The sequence below is a fragment of the Podarcis muralis genome, chromosome 6 (assembly GCF_964188315.1).
Source record: "Podarcis muralis chromosome 6, rPodMur119.hap1.1, whole genome shotgun sequence".
In the NCBI taxonomy this organism is placed as follows: domain Eukaryota; kingdom Metazoa; phylum Chordata; class Lepidosauria; order Squamata; family Lacertidae; genus Podarcis; species Podarcis muralis.
In genome coordinates this window covers 60,874,071-60,899,684 of record NC_135660.1, presented here as the reverse complement: position 1 = coordinate 60,899,684, position 25,614 = coordinate 60,874,071, and the positions used below count along the sequence as shown (strand labels likewise).

Sequence of the window (25,614 nt, the reverse complement as noted above, 5' to 3'; positions counted from 1 at the left end):
TTGTTTGTTCATTTTGAAACTTCAGAAAACAGGGTGAAGAAAATGCATAGCAAAGTCAGAATAAAGAAGATATAGTGTATCAGACAGCGTTTCTCCATAAACAAATTCCTAACCAGTATGATATGACACAAGGAAAGGCACCTCTCTACACAATGCTAGGGTATGTGTGGAAACAATCATTTTATAGCAGCAGACTAAAAACAAAAACAAAAGTTAAGCAACAACTTAAAAAAGAAGGGCCTAATCCTATACAGTGGTTACGTACTTAATTCGTTCTGGAGGTCCATTCTTAATCTGAAACTGTTCTTAACCTGAAGCACCACTTTAGCTAATGGGGCCTCCTGCTGCTGCTGCGCCGCCGCACAATTTCTGTTCTCATCCTGATGCAAAGTTCTTAACCCAAGGTACTATTTCTGGGTTGGCGGAGTCTGTAACCTAAAGCATATGTAACCTGAAGCGTATGTAACCCAAGGTACCACTGTATTTGAGTTCTGTTAGCTGACGGCCTTTGGGATTTGGCTGAAGCACCGCTACACTGGCAGACTGTCTTCTGCTGCAGCTGAGTGGTTAGAGAACAGTCCTGCTATGTGTTTGTGTCATATAGAAGCTCCATGTCACTGGTTTTTGCTTTTTTGCTTTTTGTCACCTGACCCTTCCCCTCTGTTGCTTAGCAAGAGTATTTTCCTCCCAGGGAGTAGGGCCTTGAAGGGCTTGCCAAAATGTTGCCCCAGGCTGGGACCAGCCCACAGATTCCTACTCCAAGCATGGAAGTTTGCACTACTAAATCAGACTCTCCAAAATCAAAGAAGCCTCTGAATGAAGACATGCGTAAACTCGTGACTCAAAGCCAATGGGGGACCTACATTTGGGGGGCCCTGAAGCTTGAACTGTTATGGGGGGCCCTTCACAACCAGCAACGAGGTCTGGATAACCAGTTATATTATCCAATGGGGTTGTTCCATGAGAGAACGCCCCCCCACACCCCTACTAAATCTCAGATTTTGCTTTAAATCTCAGATCTTGACACTCTACCTTTACTGTGTTACTGACTCTCAAACTTTGGGATTGTTGAAATATAAACAAAGAATTAATTTGAGTTGCACAACTCAAATTGGGCCTACATTTTTAAGCAAGTCGCTTCTGAGCCCCCCCCCCCCTAGGATTAGGGCCCCCGAAGCTTAAGCTTCATTAGTTTCATAGTGGATCCGCCCCTGCTCAAAGCACAGACAACGTAACACTGAACAAGATCCAGATTTTGCAAACTACACAGGTGCTGTTGTAAACTGTACTGATCAGAGCTAACACAGAAAGATGGGACTATACTCAGCAGGCACTTAAGAGTCCAGAGATACCACAGCAATTTAAAAGCCGCAGACTAGCTTCCCTCTAAACCTGATCTTAAACCTTTTGCTCCCAGGGTGGATCATGAAACCTTCTCAAGGAGGGCTGTGTGTATTATTTCAGACCTCTGTCAAAAAAGCTGTGTGCTACGTAGTTCTCCAACCCTGTCACGATGTCATACTTGTGGGCTTGTGAGGAGCACCAAAAGGTTTAAACCCTTGACTGTAGTGGTGCCAGCAGTGGGATCACTACTAGACGTGTTTGTGGACTGAGGAGGCTGCAATATCACTATGTGTGCTGATGACGTACCCCATTGTCATGAGTTCATTGTCTTTATTTCTGCATGTGGACAGCGTGTGGGTGCCACTGCCAGTATGGACCCTGGTTGGTGGTAGTGCTGGCATTTCCAGGGATGCAAATTTCTCAACATTTTGCACCTTATGGAGTTGTTATTTTATCCTCCACCAGGCTGAGCATGCTTAGGCTGTGGCTCCGGCCATTTTGCTGGTTCCCCACTCACTGGAGTCCAGGATTGCTCTGTAAATCCTTCCCCCCCCCTCCCTCTTTTCCAGTGGAGAATTAGTCCCAGGGTCTGAGTCTTTGAAGGAACTTCACTGAAGCTAAGCTAATTTAGGTCCAATTAGTGCCTGGATGGAAGACTACCGGAGAACCTCGTCTATGTGGAAAGTGGGAAATAAAGTTTAATCAAACAGAAGCATGATAAGTCAGTTTCAGTTTGATGAATGACACATACAACAATCACAGTCTCTCTAAGAATTTCTAGACAAGGAGCCTGTAACAAAAATGAAAGGTGTTGTGGAACCTTAAAAGCAATCTGTGGCCTTTACTGGGCTTATCATTTACTTGGAGTGGATAGAACTTGTTCCTTTCAAATATTTGGATGGGTGAGCATTTTAAATAAAAACAGCAATAAACAAAACCTAATTGTAACGTCTCTGTTATTTGATTTGATTTTTACTGTGAGGCACTTGAGTGTAAGAATGAGACCAATAAATATAAATAATAAAGTTACAGCGTTAGCTTGCACAGACTAGGGTCTTGTAGACTACAGCCTACCCTAACCCACCAAAAACTTATAAAATACTAAAATGTGTTAGCCTTTGAGGTGCCCCAGACTCTCTCTTGTTCTTTTCTAAGGCCGACTCTTTTCAAGGCAAGACCCGTCGGCCAATACCAAACACACTTTGACCAAGCCATCAGCACTACTGCAGAGCCAAATTTTAAGTGTATGCTGCTATATAGCTGTAAATTAGAGACAGCCGTTAACCAAGGGTGAAATTCATTTTGTCTGTGGGGAAGCTGTGCAATCATTCTCTCCCTTCAGAGAGATGCACAGGGAGGAAAAATACACCTCTCAAGGAGCGGAAACAGCAGCCACAGGGCATTTGGTATCATTTGAGCAACATACTGGAGTCAGAAGAGTGTAGATGCAGAATCCTCTCTCATGTCTCAAGCCATTTACAGTTCAATCAAGATCCCCAATGAGCTACACCACACCTTTGAGAGTGCACCAAGCAAAACAGGTAGATGCAAATGACCAGCTAGCATCTTTCCCCAGTCTCTCTCCTACAAACCTGAAGCCATCGTAATCTGACAGCGCTTAGTTTAGTTAAGACAAGAGAAAACAGTTGGCAGTTTTACAGCTCAGGATGTATGTAAATGGGCACAGAAACCATCCTGTGTGTCACCATTTTGGTGCTTGTTTGCATCAACCATGGGAATAAACAAAAAAGCAAGGCAAACAAGTACACCCTCAGTTCAGGAATATTCTAATACGAGGCAGATTAGATAACAAAACCATTCTCAAATGATTATTATGGCTAATCAAAACCATATTGTAAACAAAATCAGGAAGAGGGGGGAAGTGTATTTTCAGTCAGTTCTCTTAAATGTAATGAATTGTTCACATCCACCAATAGTGGTTCCTCATTTGTAAGTGCAACCACTTATCATAATCTCGGGGTCAAATACACAATAGATTCTTTTCCCCGCTCCAAGTAATAGGAAACAAGCAAAGTAATCATTTGCTAGTTTATAAATGTCAAACCTCAGAGATTAAGACCTCGAAACCAGTCACATTTCACTTCATAACGTTTCTTAATTATTGTCACAATTCCAGATTTTTGACCGCTCAATTTCCAAGCCTTGATTCCAACAGCAACAAGCTCTAGGGAAGAAGCGGGGGGAAATCCAGAAATGTTTGGACTACTTTATATCCCTACCCAACGCTGAACTTCATGCAGCTGCTTTAGGTTGAAGTTATTCTACACATGCAGAGGCAATGTCCTGTTTTAGGTACATGTGAGCATCACTGAACAGGCATGTGTAGCAAAGGGTGCCTCTGGGCTGACAGTATTTTGTGGGAGGGATTCACACGTGCACCGGAAAATTTAGGTTTACACAGTTCAAGAGGATTAAGAAACTCTGTTGCGCCAGCATAACAAATCCATTTAAAAAAAAACACCACCCTGCAGACCTTTTTCAGTCAGGAAAGTGATGAGTAAATGCACCGAGAAGCAAGGGATTGACAAATGACCAACATAACGACTTATAAACACCCTGTAAGCAAATCAGAATCGTTGTGTGCACTCCCCACCCAACAAATCAGAATGAACGCTCAATAAAGACCAGACATAATCTAACAGGCTGTCTGGGGAGCCTGGCAAATGCATACATGTTTACTCAGGTATGCACAAGATACCCGTTTTAGAACATAGCTTCAATCCTGTACAATACAGTATACACTTTCCGAGGAGTTTGCCCCACTGACCACCAAGATTTATTTCTTAATGAAATTGTACATCTCCAAACACTCATTACTTAAGTGACGCATGAGAGGTGGGTACACCCACATTTGACCAAAAACCCCAGAGGGTTGGGCTACAGGTCAATGTTGGCTTTGGGTTGAAAAGTGTCAGCCACCCCTGAGAGGTACCACCTCCAACCCACAGGAACCAGCTCCAGATGCACCATGCAAGGGTGCTGCAGAAGAGAACCCAGAATGTTTTCTCTAATTCTAACACAGCTAGCAAATTACACATCCAAGGAAAAGTGGGACTTGGTTCTCGGTCTCTGTGTGGCATTATAAATTACTGGAGACACACCAAGGAGCAGCTCTTAAGAATAGTCAGCAGGGATTGTATACCTAGAGGCATTCAGACTGGGTTCAGCAAGCCAGGAGTTACCAGGCTTCTAGATAACAATGGGAACAGCACGTTCTTGGGCAATGAAAACTTCCTAGTCAATCTACAGGCCACACTAAAGAAGCTAAACACTCCTCAGACCAGTCGTATTTCCCTCAGTTGTCTGGACTGTTTCATTCTCAGTCATGTACACTCCTCATTTAGAATTCCTCTTCTTTCTCGGAAGAATATACGTAAATTAATCTTGACTCTGATTTCAGAGGCATTTCTGTAAGGATTGACACCTGGCAAGTCCTGCGCTGAATTTGGGCCCAGATGTGAAGACCTATTGCTAGAAAAACTGCTCATTCAGTGCTAAATTGTAGGGTGGGGAGAGGAAATGGACTGGTTTCAATTCAATAGTTTGCCAGATTCATTTACATCTGATAAAAGTAATTGGGATGGATTACTACCCCACTTCAAATGCTGTGCTGATCCATAATCCTTTTCTACTTTGGATTTGGCACCGGGGGGGGGGGGGGGACGGACGGGGACTATAGTGGAATACAGTCCAAGTTTAGCACTACAAGTTTTCTCTATGCTAGTTGCTTTCATTAAAAAAATCTGTTTGCAAATAACGCTGAAATAACGAACTATATTCCACTATAGTTCCAGAACTGGCTTTTCTACTGCGTGACAGCTAAAAGGCAACATGGAAATTAACAGTTAGAGGAACGCCATTAAAATGGAAACGCCATTGCCATGTGAATGCAGCCTAAGGAAATCAAACATTGCTGCCTACTTTATTTAAACTAAATCTTAGTAACTTTTAGGTAAACAGATTTTGGCCTAACAAAGCTTAATCCAGCATTTTCACATAAACATGTGAGAAAGTATCTTGAGAATTTTATAAATAAATAGCACATTGTATACAGCTGAGTTGCAGTATATTTCAAAACAAACGAAAGGAAGCACTGTTTTTACACAATGCACAGTTAATTTAGGGCAGGGGTCAGCAACCTTTTTCAGCCGTGGGCCAGTCCACCGTCCCTCAGACCATGTGGGGGGCCGGACTATATTTGGGGGGGGGGGGGGGAAATGAACGAATTCCTATGCCCCACAAATAACCCAGAGATGCATTTTAAATAAAAGCACACATTCTACTCATGTGAAAACACCAGGCAGGCCCCATAAATAACCCAGAGATGCATTTTAAATAAAAGCACACATTCTACTCATGTAAAAACACGCTGATTCCTGGACTGTCCGCGGGCCAGATTGAGAAGGTGATTGGGTCGTATCCGGCCCACCGGCCTTAGGTTGCCTACTCCTGACTTAGGGCATTCACTTCCACAGGATCTGCTGAGGGCTGCTGCCTTAGAGCCCTTGAAAGACATCGAGTCATCCAGACTCAGCTGAAATAATCATTAACAGTCCCATTAGCCATGACTGAGAAGCAATATATCACTGAATATCAGACACATGATGGGGGAGAGCTGTTGTATTAATATCCCACATGGAGACTTCCCAGAGGCATCTGGGAAGTCCACTACTTGGAAACAGGCCTTTTTCCCCTTTATGTTTCTAAGATCACTTAGTGGGATGTTCTGCAGGAATCTTTTGTTCTTTTCATGGCGCACCTGACTGAAAGGGCACTAAGCTGCATAACAGTTTGAGAAAAGATTACTGTATTGGTAGAGCCACAGCAAACCATATATTTAAATCGCATCTGACCCCCCCACATTAAAAGCACATGGCTCTCCACCCCACATCCTGGGAACTAGTTTTTAATGGTTCTATAAATTGTACCTCTATGAGTAGGAAAAGTACAGCTCCCAGGATTCTTTGGGAGGGGTCATGTGCTTTAAGTGTATGGTGTGGACCTGTCCTAAGTGAGTAGTGCATGTGTTATTACAAAGCATCATGTGATTCCACTACAGTCTTAGGCCTAGAAAACACGCAAAGCTCCTATGGAGAACCTCTAACCCCCAGGTATTGTAAGTGCTGCAGTAGGTCAGTGTAATAAAGGAGGCAACCAAGATCCCTAAAACGTGAACAGCCACCTAAATTCAATGACACCATTCCATTTACACTGAAGTAATGCAACACCTTAAACTAATCAGGAGAAATGGCATTAAAAACTAAAACTGCCATCCTTTACCCAAATATCTGGAACAAGGTATTAAGCAAGGTTACTACAACATGTGCCCCGGGTTCACATCCAGGACCAGGATACAACTTAATAATTATATTATTTTTTAATTAAAAAAAAAAGACTTTACACCTGAATTTATTTTACCCCAAATCCTCACCAGGAAGCAATTTACAAAATCTAGAAACCCCAATCATTCTTGGTTTGTAAGTTACTTCAAATTATATCAAGATAACAACTCAGAATGCCCAGATATGGAGGAGATGTTTTTGACCAACAGAAATACAAGATTTCTTTCTTTCCTGGGTACAGTGGGGAAATGTTTATAAATAGGGCTAGCACACTGGAGGAATTGATACACACACACCCCCATCACAATTAACATTATTTTTGCACCTGCTGTTCCTTGCAAAAACAAAACAAAGATAGAACAGGAAAGAAAAGAAAAGCAAACATTAGTACGTATTCCTTTGTATACTGAAGTTTGCAATTAGCAGCCACTTCTCTCATTGGCGCACAAACCTTTTTATGAAGCCATCTCCCTGCAAATTAACCTCTCCCTTCTTCTCTGCTCTCCCTTCCCCACCTTTTATTTTTGGCACTGTGCATTTGTATTTGAAAGATATATCTGGGGAAAGCGACTTTTTTTTTAACAATTCCAACCAACTTTTTTTAAAAAGCATAACCTTCTTTCAGCTAAAACAAAGACACAGCTTAACTTTTTTCATTCCCAGAAAAACTTTTAGCAACAAAAAAGCACATATTTTCCTGCAATCGAGAGTGCAAATCTGGTTGTAGATAGAGCACACATTTACACTGTTGTGGTCATACCTTCTCCCATTCCCCAAATGCTCCAAGGTTTCAAAACCTGGCCCAGTCTGTCAAGACAGCAAGACGCAGTTCCCAAAGAAAAGGCAGTTCCCACAACTTCATTTATATAGCACTTGTTCACACTGGGTGATTAGCACAACCCAAACTGATTACTATGTGCAGGGGGGCCATCACAGACCTCCCTCCACAGATATCAATTTGTGTCTACTCGCCTCACTTTGGCACACAATGTTATTTCAGAGCGGCTCAGCTGGTAGAGCATGAGACTCTTGATCTTAGGGTCGTGGGTTCAAGTCCCAAGTTGGGCAAAAGAGCCCAGCATTGCAGGAGGGTTGGGCAAGGTGCTCCCTTCCGATACTATGCTTCTACAGTGGTCATTACATCAGGGCTTTCCTCCGTGCCTAGTTCCACACATCTGATTCTTCCGCCAGATCATACAGCTGAGGACCACCGGCCCTGCTCACGTGTAATGCAAAACAAGTGTGTGAACCGCCGCTAGGCAAGTTTTGCAGGGAAACCACAAGAAGAAGCTGTTGGAACCAAGACGCTGCACAAGTACCTAAGGGCAACGCGGCTGCAGAAAGGATGCACCAATTAAAAGGGTAACGCCGGGGGTTTAAGTGCGTGGGAGGGAAGGTCCTGCGACCCCCCCATCCCCCAATCCCCCCTCCCCCAAACGGCGGGCGGCTGCCCCAACTAGGGAACAGAGAGGGAAAACTTTGTCGAGGACGGCGGGCCGTCCCCAAGCGCCTCCCCAAGCCCGGCTTCCTGAAAAGCGCCGAAGGGGCCGGGCGGGGCGGAGCGGCCGCGCCGGGTCAGCCAGGCTAGGTGCGCTCTCGGGGAGGCGGCGCGACTCGCCTCCGTCCTTCTCCGCTTCCTGAGCGGGGCGGCCCAAAGGGAATCCCCAGTCTGACGCGCAAGGCGTCAATCCCCAGAAGTGGCACCGCGCAGGCACGGGCTCCGGCTTGGCAGGGCTGCCCTCCAACCGCCCGTGGGGCTTTCTCCTGGCAAGGCGACGCTGGGAAGCCGACACTGGAAGGGCGCTAGGACCTGGAGAAAAGCCACGCCGGGCTCAACCCCGACCTCCTCCCCTTCCCCACCCCCCCACCCCGCTTCCGAGCCACCAAGGAAGTAGGCAGGCTGGCGCGGTCATGGTCGCCAGCAGCCACTCCGCCAGCGATGCCCCAGCAGGGAGAAAGAGGGACCCAGACCCACCATTGCCCAAAGCAGCCAGGGCGCACGAACGCGCCCGGAGCCTCCATCTGCAGCAGGTGACCGGGCCCCACCTGCGCGCGCGGCGCTTGCGAGGAGCCCCCCCACCCCCGACCCGGCCGCCTGGCCAGCCCCGCTACTCACATCGTCGAACAAGGATCCCACGTTGGCCGTCACGAGCAAGATCCCGGTGTTGGCGGCAGTCCCTTTCATCGCCATGATCCTGGCCCAAAATAGTTTCTCTGTGCGCGCGCGCGCGTGTATATTTAAATAGACGACGAAGCAGCACCCCACCTCCGAATTGCACGGAAATAATCACGGAGGCCAGCGGGCCGTGCACTCCGAGGGCGGGAGAGGGGAGAGCCCGAGGGAAGTTCGCCCAAGTGCTCGCCTCGGATGGGCTTCTGCAGAGGAGCTTTACGCGCCGGCTGGCGGCGCCCCAGCGGAGGGAGGAGACCCTCGCACTTCTCCCGCCGGGGGCAGCAGGGGCGCCGGCATCCGGGCTGAGCGCCCCGTCTCAGGGGGGCCGGGTGATCCCCCACCCCGCCCGCGCTGGCTGGCTGCCTCCCTCCTCGCTGCTGCTGCTGCTGCAGCCGCCTCGTCGGGCAGAAGGGGAAAGCGGACTTCGCTCTTAAATCGCCCCCTTCGCAGCCATTCGGCTCCGGCTGAGAAAGTTCCTCCTGCCGCTGGCGCTGGCCGTTGCTGCTGCTGCCGGATCCTTGTGCATGGCAAAGCCCTCCAGCAATACAAAGGAAACTCTTCGGCGGAGGGAGGGAAGGAGGAAGGAAGGAAAGCAAGGGGGCAGTGCCCGGCGGCGGCGGCGGCGTCTTCGCTTCCAGGGGGGCAGCAGCCCAGGCAGAGGAACCGCTCGATGCAGCCGGAGAAGCCACCCCTCCTCTTCCTCGTCCTCCTCCTCCTCTTCCCAGCCTTTGCCTGCAATAACAGAAAGAGAAGTAGCAGCCGCGACGACTAGATCTCTGCACTCCTCTGACGTCACGGGCCTGACACGGCTCGTCTTAAAAGGGCAACGCCGCTCCGCTAGAGCGGCTCGACCGAGCAGTCCCCAGCCACAGGCTGCTGCTGCTTCGATGTTTGGGGTGGGGGCGGGGGGCGACAATAACGTGCTTCGAGTGCAGCGGGTTGCGAGGGGAGGGAGAGGTTGGCCTGCGGATGCTTTTGCTGCACCGAAGGGGGGGGGGGGTGTCTGTAATCGGCGGGTGGTTTCTTCAGCTTCGCGCCTTCGGAAGAGGCAGCGAATTACGCAACTCGCGCGGCTGTGGAACTGGCGTCTGCAACGCCGGGTCGGATGTGTTTAACGCAGGAGCACGCCGCACGATTGTTGAACCTTTCCATACGCTCGTGTGCTTTTGAATGCCAGGTGAAACTTATCTGCCAGCCGTTCTACTAGCTGGCGCTTCAGCGCATTTTTTCTCTCCGTGTGAATCTACATAATATTAACCTGGGCTTTTGCGTCCTATACTAAAAGTCGAGGGGAAAAACAGTGCTGTTTCGACGTTAGTATAGCACTCAGTTAAAAAAGAGATCTCCAGGATAGGACATCTGGTTTCCTGTTGCCTCTGCATAAACAGATGACATCATTGCAGTGATGTTCTGAATATTCAGGGAATTAATTAAGGGTCGTATAATACACTTTCGATATATAGAAGCAGGGGAAACTGCTTGAGGCTGAGTCAAATCACTGGTCATTATAGTCTGACTGGAATCCACTCTTCAGATCTCAGGCACTGGTCTCTCTGCCAGCCCTACCTAAAACTCCTGGGGATTTTACCTGGTACTTCTGCATGTGAAGCAGATGCTCGGCCACTGAGCTACAATTCCTTTTGTTTCATGTACCTATGGAAAAAGAAGGGCTTCCTGACTCCCAAGAAAAGGCATGACATAGAGACGACGTTCTACCTGCCCTGTCCTAAAATATTTGCAGCCCAGTTCTGTGCAACTGCCTTTGATGGACTTAACTAGCCGTAGCAGATTCTGAAGTGCAGGAGCTCATCCTGAGAGAGCCCCCACAGCTGTACACAATATCTCCATATATATGCACACACCCTCACAATAACACAATCCCCTGATATACAAGGATCAGCTGGCAGCCATCGAATAGAGGAGCAGCAAAGGATGGTATCACAGTGCTTTTGTGTGCTTGAATTGCTGATCAGCCATGTCCCATGATTACAGTACCAAGCATCACTGACTAGGAGAAAGTTCCACTGAATTCATGGTGATTGCTTTAGTTAGAAATGCAACTGATCTTGCAAACAAGTAGGAACCCCATCAAAGGAAAGGAAAGAACTAATGAACTATTCTGCCCACCACACATACTCAGCTTGATTTTTCCTGTTATAATCTGTTTTACTGTCACAGTAAAACTTAAAAAATTCCTTCCAGTAGCACCTTAAAGACCAACTAAGTTAGTTCTTGGTATGAGCTTTCGTGTGCATGCACACTTCTTCAGATACACACGTGTTGGCAGACCAACACGGCTACCTATCTGTAACAGTAAAACTTGAAAGCCTCATTATCACCTCTGGCAGATGAAGGAATTGCTCCTGCTCTCAGAGTTCCTGTACTCCCATGTTTCTGCTCTGCTACACCACTGATAAGTAAGGCTGCAGTCCTTTACTTATCTCAGAAATAGTCCCATTAAGCTCAATGGAGCTCACTTCTGAGTAGATGTGCAGAGGATTGCACTGCATGTCTCACTGCAGGGCCCTAGTCAAAAACAAATCCTGTTGGTTCTTTTTTGGAGCCTAAAGCAGTCAACAAGGCAACTCAAGCACTGCTCATACTTTATGTGTGTTTAGGGATCTATATGAACAATAGGCATAACCTGGTCACAGAAAGCACCTATAGGCCCACCTACTTTTGGCACTCCTTTGCAGACATTCATACTGAATACATGGCTATCTTATCCTGTGACTCATCTGGAACCTGACATTTTTATGGACTGTAGAACATCATGCCTTGTGCACAAATTCAAGGTAAATTTGGCTCTGTTTTGCTGTAACTTTTGGGAATTGGGTACAGAATGAAACAATTCAAACTACCTATTAAAAGACTAAAGAAACACATGGGAGTCTTGATCTGCTGACCACAGAGAGACGTTTAAACCCAGTTTATACAGGCTGATAGTTTTCTATCTTCCATTATATATTTGGCAGTTGTGCTCTATTCAGCCGTTGAATCAAGCGCAAGTCTACATTCCATTGACATCAGCACAAGTGCTTGGAAAAACCAGTCAAGAGTAGAACCCAGGGCTCTTAAATAGTTGCCCGGAGAGGTTTAGCTGTCCTTTCACATTTACAGTCCTAGTAGTCAGTATACACATCTAGAGTTCACACTAAATACATTACCGTACTTCTGGTAAATAAGCCACCATAGCCACTAGAGGGCTGTTAAAATTTGAGTCCCGGACTTTTTAGACTCGTCTACCCATGTACTATCTGAAAGCAAAGGGCATATTGGTTGCCAGATGTGAAATATATTGGCATTATTTTCATATCCCCTACCCCACTGTAACAAATGCAAACACCACCTCCTGGCTGGCCTTGGGTGTAGGAAGTGGTAGCATTTCAGAGAAAGCTACCTTGGAGGTCCTGTCTTCAGGATCCTAGTACCAACCTAAATTGGGCTTCAAAGAACTCATGGCTACATTTCCTGATGCCACTGGTGCCAACATGCACCACAACCACTGACTTCTCCCTAGCATTACATACCAGGCTATCTAGGCAACAACCTTTCTACCAGGCAGGCAATCTGCCCTGTGGTCTTTATGTTCATCAGACACCCAAGTACATGGGTCCTTCATGATAAAATCACACATTACCAGGATCGCTCCCCTGCCCCAGCGGAGTATCCTTGGAAAGAGGGGGTAGCTGTTCATTCCTCAAGGAATCAGTCCCTTGTAAGGGAATGTTTCTTTCTTCCTCAGAGTGACATTCTCTTTCCAAGAAACCCTAATTTCTTCCCTGACAGTAGGGGAAATGTCACGGGGGTGGGACACAGCTATAACATCTCTGAAGGCCTCATCCACCACCCTCTCTGCCTCTCTTTGCTTTCTCAGGTCTGGCACCTTGACCTCAAGGGAACAAATGTGTTCTCAGAAAGCCAGGAGCTTCTTGCTCCTTAGACACACCCATGACCTCTGTCCAACAAGGAGAGATGCTCATGCAAAACAGAAGAATATCCCAGTGCCTCTCCTGGCATAACTGTGTTTGCACTTTTAAGGTGTGTTTTTTATTGAGGGTATGGTGGAGGGGGGTTAATGGAAGGAGAGGTGAGGCCGAGGCCTGTACCCTAGGCCTCCTCACCCTGCTGCCAAACTCACACATCTGCCTAACTCACCTTGGTCCTGGGGCTGCCCTTAGTGGGTTCCCCTTGTTAGGACTGGCAGCCACTCTCCAAGGTTTCAGGAAGGAGTTTTCCTGAAGATGCCAGCGATTGAAATTGGGATCTTTCGCATGCAAGGCAGATGCTAAACCACTCTGATTAGATAATCCTCACAACATATCACTACTACTCAGTCCATCAAAGAGACGGTGTGTGAGCCCTTAAGAAAGGAAAGGAAAAAAGACCCACATTCTAAAGGTATTCCTTTCATCATCTCCACACAGAACTCCGTGTCTTGCAGTATTCCTTGCCTTGTAATCAATAATTTGAGTCATGGGCATGTAGGTCCGGAATTAGTTTGAATTCTTTATATATAAATCCTTTTCATATATTAAAAATTACAGAAAGAGTGGGAGAGACTGAGAGAGAGATCTGGTGCAAGGTTCTTGGTGCTGTTGGGTTCCAGAGGCTCTTAGATCTTTTATTCCTTTTCAGAATATTTTCAGAGTCAGAAATATGAAACAAGCCATGGCACTGATTGCTAGCTTCACACATAAGCAAACCATGGGGGTGGGCTGTTGCATATTTTAAAAGCAAAGGGCTGAGTTGTTAATGTTATAACAATGTTGTCGTGCAGTGGATCTTCAATTCAAACAAGGGAAACTTTTGAGAAACAGTAACTCTCTTATATGTGTGGGGGTTTTTTGGGAGGGTGGGGTGGGATTTCCTATGCCATTTGAAGGTCTGATAAAGTAAACACTACTCTACATATTATGCTGTCCCAGCACCATTATATTTGACTTTATTGTCATTTCTCTTTTTGTCAAGTTGATGATTTAATGCTTTTATCAAAATTATTTTTACAGAGGCCATTTCATATTGACTTAACAAGTGCAAGTCTCTCTCTCTCATCTCAATGTTGTAGTATTTATTTATTTATTTGCTTGCTTGCTTGCTTGCTTGCTTGCTTGCTTGCTTGCTTGCCTGCCTGCCACCTACCCATCTGACAGGGCTGCCTCAGCCACTCTGGGTGGCTTTCAGCAAATTAAACCACCAAGCACAGTAAAACATCAAACATTAAAAACTTTTCTATGCAGGACTGCCTTCAGATGTCTTCTAAAAGTCAGATAGTTGTTTATTTCCTTGACATCTGCTGGGAGGCCGTTCCACAGCGAGGGCACCACTACCGAGAAGGCCCTCTGCCTGGTTCCCTGTAACCTCACTGCTCCTGTGTGATAGTTTATTGTATGTTTCCTCAACCTGGTGCCCTCTAGCTGCCACTGGACTACCACTTAGGGGAGAACCACTGCCAATCTGTGCAGACAATGCTGAGCTAGATGGACAGGTGGTCTGGCTTGCTGTAAGGCATGGGCCATGCCCGATGTGACTGGTGGGAGTTGTATTGTATTACATCTGGAGGGCAGCAGGTTGGTGAAGACTGGTTATTGTATTGCATTCAGTGGGTCTTAAGAATAAGTTCATCTGATTTCAACTCAGCAGCTGATTAAACAGACATATTATGTACTTTGATAAATCGATGAAGCAATTTCAAAGATCAAGGGATATTACATGAGGATTTTCTGCTTTGACTTCCTTTTCATTTTCCCTTCTTTTCATTTTCTTATAAAAAATGCTGTATAGGTCGCTTAGCTTAGTGACTAATAAAAGGGAACCACACACACACACACACACACACAGCAGTAGCAAGCCCTGTCCTCCAGGCAATGGTACTGAACTATCACTGTGGCTGCACTTGCAAGACTTTGCCCACAGGATGTTCCCAAGAGCAGCTATAACATACTAATTCTCACTTTTCACACTCTTAAGGCCAAAGCACAAAACCCAGTTACTAAGGCATATGCCTATTGGACTTCCTTCTGAGCGCAAAACTTCCTTCCGAGTGCAACATCTGTAGGATCACTCTCAGATGGTGGAAAGATGGATGCATCCCATTTATTTGGCATGTGTTTATTGGTGCTTTGGGGATTCTGTTTCCTGCAATTGTGAGGACAGCATCTGGACTGTAAGAGTACAGTTTTGCTATAAACACCCTGTACAATAAGAGCACAGGCTAACATATATTACTACCAATATCCTCCTCCGCACTTGCCAATGTCTTGCAGTGCCATTGTATTCATATCCACTATGCGAGTTCATGTAAGTATCAAATTGCCATTTTAGTAGATCATCTCTTATGCATTCTAATCCACTTTCCTTTTGACTGAAATGTATTAAATGAGCTTCACTCAATGCTGCTGTTCCACTTGAGCAACATACTTCTGCTTGTGCAGTGGAATTTCTCCTCCTCCTCCTCCCCCATGAAGCTCCCTCGTGCACCCTCAGAGAGTTGGGAAACCCTCCAGAGCATATTTTAGGGGGTGCTAGGGGTGGATAAGGGACGCAGGTGGCACTGTGGGTTAAACCACAGAGCCTAGGACTTGCCAATCAGAAGGTCGGCGGTTCAAATCCCTGCGACGGGGTGAGCTCTCATTTCTTGGTCCCTGCTCCTGCCAACCTAGCAGTTCGAAAACACGTCAAAGTGCAAGTAGATAAATAGGTACCGCTCTGGTGGGAAGGGAAGGTTTCCATGCGCTGCTCTGGTTCGCCAGAAGCGGCTTAGTCATGCTGGCCACATGACCCGGAAGTTGTACGCCAGCTCCCTCGGCCAATAAAGCGAGATGAGCGCCGCAACCCCAGAGTCGGTCACGACTGGATCTAATGGTCAGGGGTCGCTTTACCTTTACCTAGGGGTGGATAAAGGGAAGGGGAAACCCCATAGTGTGAGCAGACCTCTGCTCATGCAGTGCCAGATGCAAAGCAATGTGTTAAAATGCTCTTAGACTGAGTTGGTGTTCATTTAGAAGGGTGGGAAAGCTAAACCTGTAACCAAAAGCTTATTGCCTTTCTACAAGTCGGATAGGAGTGTTTTCTGCTATGTCTTAACTGTTGGGATTTCACAAATGGCCTTGTTAGGTTACCAGCTATACTACCATAGGGGGTGTTGTGATGCAATTCAAACTGCATAGTTAATATCTCACATACCCCTTCTCAGGCAAAATAACCTACATTCATATACACTTTTATTAAACCACCCAGAGTCCCATCTCGACTTGAAGGTTCAGGACACTTATTCTACGATATCTTATCAACTTTTACTATCAGCAATTTGGGAGCAATGTATATACTTAAGGAGCAGTTCAGTAAGACAACTGAAATCCTCATAGAAAGGCACAAGTGGGATCTGCAACAAAATGTGGCAGCATGGAATGTTCTCCATTCAAGATTCCAGCTACTCCATTCCATTCTCCCCATTGTCTGTCCTTCCTCAACAGGAACTTAGCATTTTGTAGCTCAGTCCTCATTGAACAATTGCAAGTGGGAGTACATTCCCTTAGTACATTCCCTTTTCTAACTACAGGCTGATACCTTGTAGCTAAAACATATTGTTCCTTCTAGACTGTACCCTACTAAGTTTAACCATTCATGGGGCTCCTGGACCTGTGTGTGTCATTGGCTAGCATCCTTCATTCACTCGATTTACCAATGGGCACCAATGCAATGTAGGTGCATGCCTAAGCCAGGATGTACAGAATTTCCGGAGTAGGCTTGCAGCCTGTTTTGGATGCAGTTGCATTCCTCATCAGAATTTAGGGGTGCCTTTCAATTCTAGATCTGGTGATGGCAATGCCAGTAGTGCCTTTCATCAGCTACGGCTGGTATGCCGGCTACGTTTTCTTAGATAGCCACAGTGATTCATGCCTTAGTCACCTTCAGGATGGATTATTTAACACACTGTACACAGGGCTGCCTTTGATGAGTTCTCAGAAACTACATCAGGTTCAGAATGCTGATGAGGATGAGCATGCAGTTCACACCTTGGCTAGAAGACTTGCTCCCTGCCTTGCAGGCCTTCTTCCACCAGGCCTGGGAAGGTGGGCCCTGGACTGACTCCAGCTACAAAAGCCGAGGCTGCTGAATAAAATCTTGGGCTGTGATATAGTTTGTGGGGGTTTGTTGGGAGGGCATTGCTGCTACTGGTGGGTTTTTTGTTTTTGCATCTTTGGTTCAGATCTTGTTGTGACTTGTGTGGAAATTGTTCAGCTTGGTTGTGTATTTTTAATGTTTTGTTTATGACTACTTTTGGTATGTTGCAGTTACGTATTGTTTTCATGTTGTGAGCCGCCTTGAGCATGGTTTGAACTGTGGGAAGGCAGCATACAGATAAAATTATGTATGTATGTAACACAACTACAGTAGCTTCCAGTTAAGTTTCTAGCCCCACTTCAGAATGCTGTCGATGACCTTCGTAGCTGTAAGTGGTTGGCCCAGAATCTGTCTTCTCCTCTACGAATCTACCCAGCCTTGCTGTGAAGGCCTGCTCAGAGTATCTCCATTGGGCATAGCCAGTGCAGGATTACTTGGAACAGAACTTTGCAACTCTGCAATTCCCTACAGCAAGGCTGGCCCTCTCTAACCACCTCTGGGAACTGTCCCCAAGTCACACCCTCACAGATTCTGCTCCAGCCCCTCCCCAAATGTCTCTGAACTGGCATAATATCTCATTGCATGCACAGATCAAGAGACTCACATGGCTTATGTATGTACAAACCTCTGATTTGTGGCTAGAAGGTAGCTTACTGTGAAAGTAAGGCAAGAGTCACCTCTGTTGCTCCACCCACTTTTGCCTTCAGCTCCGCCCACCACAAGCACGAGCCTAACTTAAATGGTATGCCTTTGTTCCAGAGCATTTTAACAGGTATAAACCCACCACTAGTGCACTATTGTTGCATCAATGACAACAAAAACAAAAACAGTCTGGAGAGGCCCCTTGTGAGAGAAGTCAGGATTGGACTGTCAGAAGTGAATTGCATATACTTAGGGCAGGAGTCACAGTCCTAGGGCCTCCTGGCCTCTCTGTCCAATCCTTGACTCTCCCTAGTCTTCTTCCCTCTATGGCCTTGCTCTGTGCCCTTCTTGTTTTTGCCCGGTTGGAATGTGACATTGAACTATGACAATGCTTCTTGCTCGCTTGGATGAGGGATGGAGGGGTGTGCGTGTGACATAACCTACTGTTCAAGAATGTTGCCCATGAGGAAATGCTGCCCTCTGGGTGAAAGAAATGTCCCCTATCCAACCAGAAAAGACTTTTCATGTGTGGAACAACAGCCGCCTGGATGCTACTTGCTCAGAGATGGAAGGAAGATACAGTTCCGAACAGAGAAGAATGGCAAACCAAGCCGATGGACTATGCTGAAATGGCAAACGTGACTGGAAAACTCAGGAATCAAGAGAACAAAAACTTTATAAAAAGAATGGGAGAAATTTGTAAGTTATCTAAGAGACTACTGTAAGCAGATAGAAACATTGGCAGGATTTTGTATCACTTGTAGTGTAACTATTATGGAAAATTTGGATTGATATAATAATTAGAGTTTGAAGAAGATGCAGTTTTTAAATGATTAAAATGGGACTCTGGGGAAGGGGCGGGGGAAAGCCCTGAGATTCCAAGGATTCTCTTTGTATTGATATGTAATTGATTTTTTAAATATAGATTTGTATTGTAAAAACCAAATAAAATGTTTTCCAATTAAAAAAAATGGCCCCTATCCCAGGGTTACAGAAAGTTCACCTCAATTTATTTCTATGGACTTTGCTATAATTTTCCATTGTTTTCCTGAATTAGCCAGCATAAATCAAAGCAGGCAAGACCCATTTATTTTGCTTTTAAAACTTGTTATTAATTATTATCATTTAATTCATTATTATTTATTGTCCTGCTTGTACTATCTTGCTATATCGATTATGAAAAATGTAATGCAATTTTAAATCTCCAGTTCTGCAAATCATGCCCGGTTATAGTTGCATCATTAACAGCCCTTGAAAAATATCAAATCTCCTGGTGGGGGTCAAATTTGCACAACGGTTCTAAATTAGACTTTTTGCCCATGGATCTGCAATAGCACTAATCAACACTCTGGCCCACGTGCGATAGTCTGTGAAGTGAAGTGTCATGTGGATTTCATGGCTACCATGATCACTTTTTAATTGTTTTAATACTGATTCATTTTGTGCTGCTTCTCAAAAACAGCACTCTTAAAGCAGAACTGTTTGAAGCAAGAGGGGACATACCAAGTCTACATTTTGCACAGAAAAGGCACATATATTTATACCACAATTCACCAGAATCTACACACACTCTTACACCCCCCTCTATTATTTATCCAGGCATTATCTTTCAAGGACACATTTAAAGCCAGGCCAAAATACTCAAGGAGGGTACAAAGTAAGGGTGGTGGTGGGATGGCATGGGAAGAGGGGTGTGTGGCTGGGGAGTGGATGCTCAAGGGCCAGACAGAGAACATTTGACCTTTGGCTTCAGCTTTTATGAGCCAAACTGAAATTCAGAAGAGAGCCGGGCTCAGTTTGCAATGGCTAAGGGGGTTGCAGACTGGAGGGTAGAGACTAATTTCTGCCTCCACCATTTTCAAAATTCTTCTCTATCAACTGTATTAGATATCCTTCTTTGTTCTACTAGTGATGTCCATCTCAAAGTGAGATGAACCAAGAAACCAAACCTGAAAGGGGAAAAAATGCCACTGAGCTCCTTTCCTCCCAGACAGCAGAGCCCATCAGTTCTCAGCCACCCTCTAAGTGGCAGAAGAAGATGGAAAGACAATAAATGCCCCAACCATTGATATGCATGCTCTCCCAGGCTCAGTTTGTATATATTTCATATAAACAGATATTGCAAAACCAAATCTCTGGTATTCTTTCTCCCGAGTGACTTGGATTGTATCAGATTACATTGCCCTTGGTAGCCAATGAGGCAAGTGCCAAGTGAGCCCAATATATTATTTATTTATCTATTTACTAGCCACACATAAAACATTTAGATATTCAAACTGATGTCTCCATCCATTACAGACTAAAGACTCTACTGTGCCAAGGAGGCAGGAACAAGCTTGGCTTCCTACAGTCTTTTCACACAGTCTTTTCAATCTCTAGAGGCAAGTTGGATGTCTGCATAATTTAAAACAGCCTCAGGACTACTTTGTACATTTGTAAAATTGATAGACCATCTCTGTCTCTCCCTGCCTCCCTCCCTCCCTGACAGCGGATCTAAAGGCATCCATTCTCTTGCCCCTGGCCTATAAACTTCACAAGGATGGCACAGAGTCAATTATATGCTAGGCAAGAACTCTTTCCTTGGTTCTTCCAGTGGTTCTGCAGTGATGCAATTGTGATGTTGTACAGGGGTAAAACTTTGCCCTAAATAACCAATTTCAGATTCCCCACCAAGAGGTCCAGGTTAGTGATGAAAAATCAATTTCAGAGTAATTTCGCTTAATAATTTCTGCTGGAGAAAATGAGCTGCTCACCACAGAAAGAAAGCAGACTGTGTGTCTGCATGTGAAAACAGTAAAAAAATACAGTAAATCACAGGCTCCTAATTGAAGACTGGGAAAGTTGTAACTTTCATCATGGTTGCAGCCCTTGGCAAGTATCTATCAGTTTTTTGTGTAGGTAGTTTAATGGTGGAGCACATATTTTGCACACAAAAGGTCCAAAGTTCAGTCCTTGGCTTCTCCAGGTAGACCACAGCAAGACCTATGGAGAACTGCTATGAGTCTGCATAGAACAGGGATGGGGAACCAGTTTAAGCCTAAAGATACTGTTTCACCAAACACAGAATTGGACCAGACTACTGCTTCTGCTGATTCAGAGCCAACACATCTCAAGGTTGGTGGTTCAAAGTTCATTGAACCTGTAGCTGGTGCTTTGGAGTTTGCTAAACTTCAGCCAGGACCTTCACAGGTCCTGTCTCCTGAACACATCTCACCAAGTGCTCCCTGTGCTATCACATCTGCTCAACAGCACAGGGAAGTTGCCAGGTGGGAGGCCACAGAACCGTGAACAGGTGCTTGTATGCAGGTCAGGGAGTTGGCCCATTAAGAGCCACAGTCTTTAGCCCAAGAAGGTGGAACTTGGGAATGGAGGACTGCAAGTAGAGAATCGCCAATGGCCTTTGTTGGAGCAAGTGGCTCACTTGGAGCTATCCATGGTGCTGCAACCACCTGTCATGTTTGCCCTGTGGTTACCTGGTGGAGATGCATCAGATCATTTGCGGCCCTACCGGTGTTGCTGGAGTCTTATCTTTAGTCAGCTCCAGCCAGCATGGAAAATAGTAAGGGAGGGCACCATGTTGGCTATGCCTGACCTGCCACCCCATCCAATAATCAATTGCAATGCTCCCATGAGCACCTGGTTTCCCTTTTGAATAAGAAAGCAAACTAGAAATCTTTTAAAATAAATTAAAACAATCTGTTCATTCTAATGGAATGGGCAGTTCCATGCAGTCATTTATTTGCAGGCTCACAGTTGTTCTCTTCTTGGAAGTGAATGAGAATCTTAAGCACCAGGAGTTGCCACTAGGGACTGTTTTCCTTCAAACTGCACCCACTTACCTCACAGCTGATGTCACATGTAGAAAACATGGCTGGAAAGAAACAAAGGGCGCTCCTTGTTGTTCCTTTGTAAGTGGGGTTCACTGGCACGCATGATCAGTACTGATGGCAAGCCCTATTGACAGCAAACCCTACTGAAGAGTTCCTCACCAGGTGTTGAGAGAGTTAAGGATCCAGCCTACCAGCTGCATCCAGTTCCTCACCCCTGTTATATGGGATTAGAACAGCAGAAATAAGCATTTTTAAAAGGGGGAAATTGTTTGCAAACAATATTTTCCTTGCTGCTGTCTCCCACTGGAAATAAAACAGATTTGAGTTGCTATCCCAGAAGAGCAGTGCTGAGGAATGTTGTGTCATAGTGAAAAATTAAGCCCTTGATCCTGTTCTTTCCCAACAAAACTCTTTTATTAGAAGAAGCAAAAACATCTCTCCAAAGATCCTTGTTTTTTGGAGACACCATCAACGAGACATTGCTATAGTCCTATTTCAGGAGGGGGTGGAACTCATTGGAATACTCTGCAGTTGACATATATTGCTCTGATGATTTGGCATATATTTCCTGTGCTTTAAAATCAGGGGATAATTTGTGTAGTTTTCTTATGCTACTCCAGTTTGCACTTGCACACATCTGTCTTCTAGTTCTTGACAGTCATTATGCATTCTCGAAGCACAACAATAATAAAAGGCTTTGAAAACATTGATGATACATCCCGTGATTTACTTTCGGGGGGGGGGGGGTTGGAATTGGCAAGGAAGTTCACCTGAATAAGTTTATCTGCTTTCCAACATTGGCTGAATGTAAATGCAGTATTTCCTAATCATAACCAGGCTATCAAGAATATCCCATTCTTTTCCCTAACTTCTTCCCATTTATATAGGCGCTTGGAGATAACTACGATTCAAACCACATATGTATCCACAGCTGGAACCCAACCATATTTTGTGACTATGGTTAACTACGGGATTGCAAACTGGGCTAACGATAGTTAGCGCTAACATCGGTACAGACAGAACACTAACCATAAAAGGTAAAGGGGGCTCCTGACTATTAGGTCCAGTCGTAGCTGACTCTGGGGTTGCGGCGCTCATCTCGCTTTATTGACCGAGGGAGCTTCTGGGTCATGTGACCAGCATGACTAAGTCGCTTCTGGTGAACCAGAGCAGCACACGGAAACGCCGTTTACCTTCCCGCCGGAGAGGTACATATTTATCTACTTGCACTTTGACGTGCTTTCGAACTGCTAGGTTGGCAGGAGCAGGGACCGAGCAACGGGAGCTCACCCCGTCACGGGGATTCAGACTGCCAACCTTCTGATCGGTAAGTCCTAGGCTCTGTGGTTTAACCCACAGCGCCACCCACATCCCATAACACTAACCATAGTTTGCTTCAAAATTGAAAATGAGGGCAAATTACTATGTGAGATGGGGCAGGGCAGGGCAGGGGAAGGAGCAGGGAGTAATGAAAAAGCATGCATACTTCTAACCGATATAGCCATGGTTAAGTATGGTGAAGTGGGGTGCCTGCACTGGACCACTCTAAGTTTTCTACTTGTTGCATAGTTCATCTCTCAAAGAGCAAAGCATACCTGATTCCAGGTACAACCATCATCAGTTCTGTATTGCACAAAGCTTTGGAAAATGGCTCCCTTGGATTTATATAGCCTCTTTCATGCCAACATTAAGCTCTTAATCCTTGACCTAAATGAGAAGATTTTTTCCCTCTTCCTCCTCCTCCCTATAAGCTTAATCCTCAGGCAAGCAGTAAATTCCAGCCATGAGTACCGTAAGAATATTTTTTTCACTACGGTTCTCATCAAAGGTGAAGAAATAACAGTACACAGTTTCTCCTTAGATTGTAGCAGCATCTGTGCATATTTGTAGGCCGCCTTTCCACAGTCATGGTGGCTTGCAACATGAAAACAATCACATAATTACAAACGTAAGAAACGTAATCATATGCAACAAAACTTTTCAAAAGTACACAACCAAATCAAACTATTTCCACATAAATCGTAGTAAGATCTAAAATAAAGATACCTAAATAAATAAATAGATCAAAAACGGCAACGACCACCTCCCAAGAAAACCCTCTAACAATACCCCAAGCCAAGAGTCTCTTCAGCAACCTCAGCTGTTGCAGCTGGAGTCTAGTCAGTCAGTCCTACCCACCCAAGCCAGTTAGAAAAAAAGGCCTGCAAGGCAGGGAGCAGGTCTTCCCGGACTCAGCAGTCAAGATCAGGCTGCATGTGAGTTGGAGGCCTCTTAACTGACTATCTTTTTGCTGCAAACACCTACCCACTATACCTAGCAGCAAGGAAGTTTGCAATAGGTGGATTCGCCCCCAAAGGGAAGAAAACATTTTGCTGCAGGGTTAATATACTGTGCTTACTTCAGTTGCTTAGAACCTAATGCTTGCAAGGGCTTGCAGAATGCACAGACTGCTTCCTTAAAGGCCATTTAGCTTATTTATTTAGATTTTTAAGTACGCTGCCAAGAGTGCCCATCGAAGCTCTGTGTGCTCTAGACACCTGTTTAAAATTTAAATGAAACAGTTCTCAATTGCTTTTAATTCATAACGGTGCAAAAGCAGAGCAGACAAATGTAAAAGCCACACAAGTATTTTTCCACACTCGGGACCTCACAGGTCTCTGTTTTCTTTGAAATCTTATCATAACATGCTTTCTTTGTTGCAGAACTGTAGGCCTCTCATGCATGAACAGCAATGTCATAACTTCTCAGAGCATGGTTTTGGATCAAGGCCAGTGTCCCTGCTGGCAATAGAAAGAAAACATTTCTCTCACATCCATGTGTGCATACAAACTGCTTGCATGTTGGACGAATACCCCATCCACGCCATACATTTAAAGCACTGTAATGCCACTTTAAACAACCATGACTCACAGAATTCTGCGAGCTGTATTTTTGGAAGGGTGCTGAGAGTTGTTAGGAGACCCCTGTTCCCTTTAGATAAAGGTAAATGGACCCCTGACTGTTAGGTCCAGTCGTGACCGACTCTGGGGTTGCGGTGCTCATCTCGCTTTATTGGCCGGGGGAGCCGGCGTACAGCTTCCGGGTCACGTGGCCAGCATGACAAACCTGCTTCTGGCGAACCAGAGCAGCGCACGGAAACGCCGTTTACCTTCCTGCCGGAGCGGTACCTATTTATCTACTTGCACTTTGATGTGCTTTCAAACTGCTAGGTTGGCAGGAGCCTGTTCCCTTTACAGAGCTACAATTCACGGAGTTCCCTGTGAAGAGGGATCAATTGTTAAACCACTCTGTAAATTGTAGCTCCAAGAGGCAAAAAAGGCTCCACTAATAGCTCTCAGCACCCTTCACAAACAACACTGAGCTGAACAACAACAATAGTTTAGCCTGTCTTTCTAATTATGTAGGCATTTCTAAAATGTCACCTGGCCCTCACATTCTTCTGCTGGTTTTTTTATTTAATGCGCTATGTTTGGTTCCCACATTTATTTCGGCAATCCAACCTTGCAGAGGCTGTCAATGGGATACGCCATCATATTTAGTTATCTGAATGAAGCACAGTCCAGTAAAAGTAAAAAAGTAAAAAAAAAAAAAAGCAGCTGTCACCCTTTCATGTTATGGAAGATTTCATTTCCTGGTGTGTCAGAAAAGCAATCAAGCTTGACAATACACCCATGGCTCTTGCTGGTTTAAGTGCTTGAAGCACAATGGAGAAAATAGGATAAATCCTGCCGTTGGAGACAATGGAAGGAGGCTCCAATGGCAGCGCTTATCATTTTTATCAAACGCTTGAAATAGCAGTAAAGGAAGCACCAGTGCATCTTGCAACGAAGGATACATTTTCTCCAATCTGAAGGCATTTTAGCGGCCATCACCAAGCATCCAGTTTCGCGAGCTAGATCCTTGTGGTTGTTGCAACAATAGCTAAGCTCCTAAATAAACTAAAGTGTCCCCAGAAAATGTTTGCTACGATTCCCCCTCTGCAGGCTCATGCTTTGGAGCTGTGTGCCGCAGATGCTTCAATAGTTGACAATGACTGCCATCAAGTCAGTCTCGTGATTCTGGGCAGCCAGATATCACAAAGCAAACAGAATGCTATTATGCTGTGATGAAATCTAAGGGGTCTGGGAGTTTGAGG

At 45.3% G+C, this 25,614-nt stretch overlaps 1 protein-coding gene across 5 annotated transcripts in view; it reads right to left on the bottom strand.

Moving 5' to 3' along the window:
• The window catches only part of INPP5A (inositol polyphosphate-5-phosphatase A), a 243,600-nt gene extending 233,860 nt beyond the window's left edge, over positions 1-9,740 (bottom strand). For 2 of the 5 annotated variants that reach the window (XM_028729867.2, XM_028729868.2), the window contains exon 1: positions 8,824-9,736. In XM_028729867.2, the coding sequence (XP_028585700.1) occupies positions 8,824-8,898 (75 nt within the window). In that variant the 5' untranslated portion in view covers positions 8,899-9,736. Of the gene's footprint in view, positions 1-8,823 lie in introns of all 5 variants that reach the window. The other 3 variants (XM_028729864.2, XM_077930404.1, XM_028729869.2) reach the window with 3 other exon arrangements.
• Positions 9,741-25,614: the final 15,874 nt, after the last annotated feature.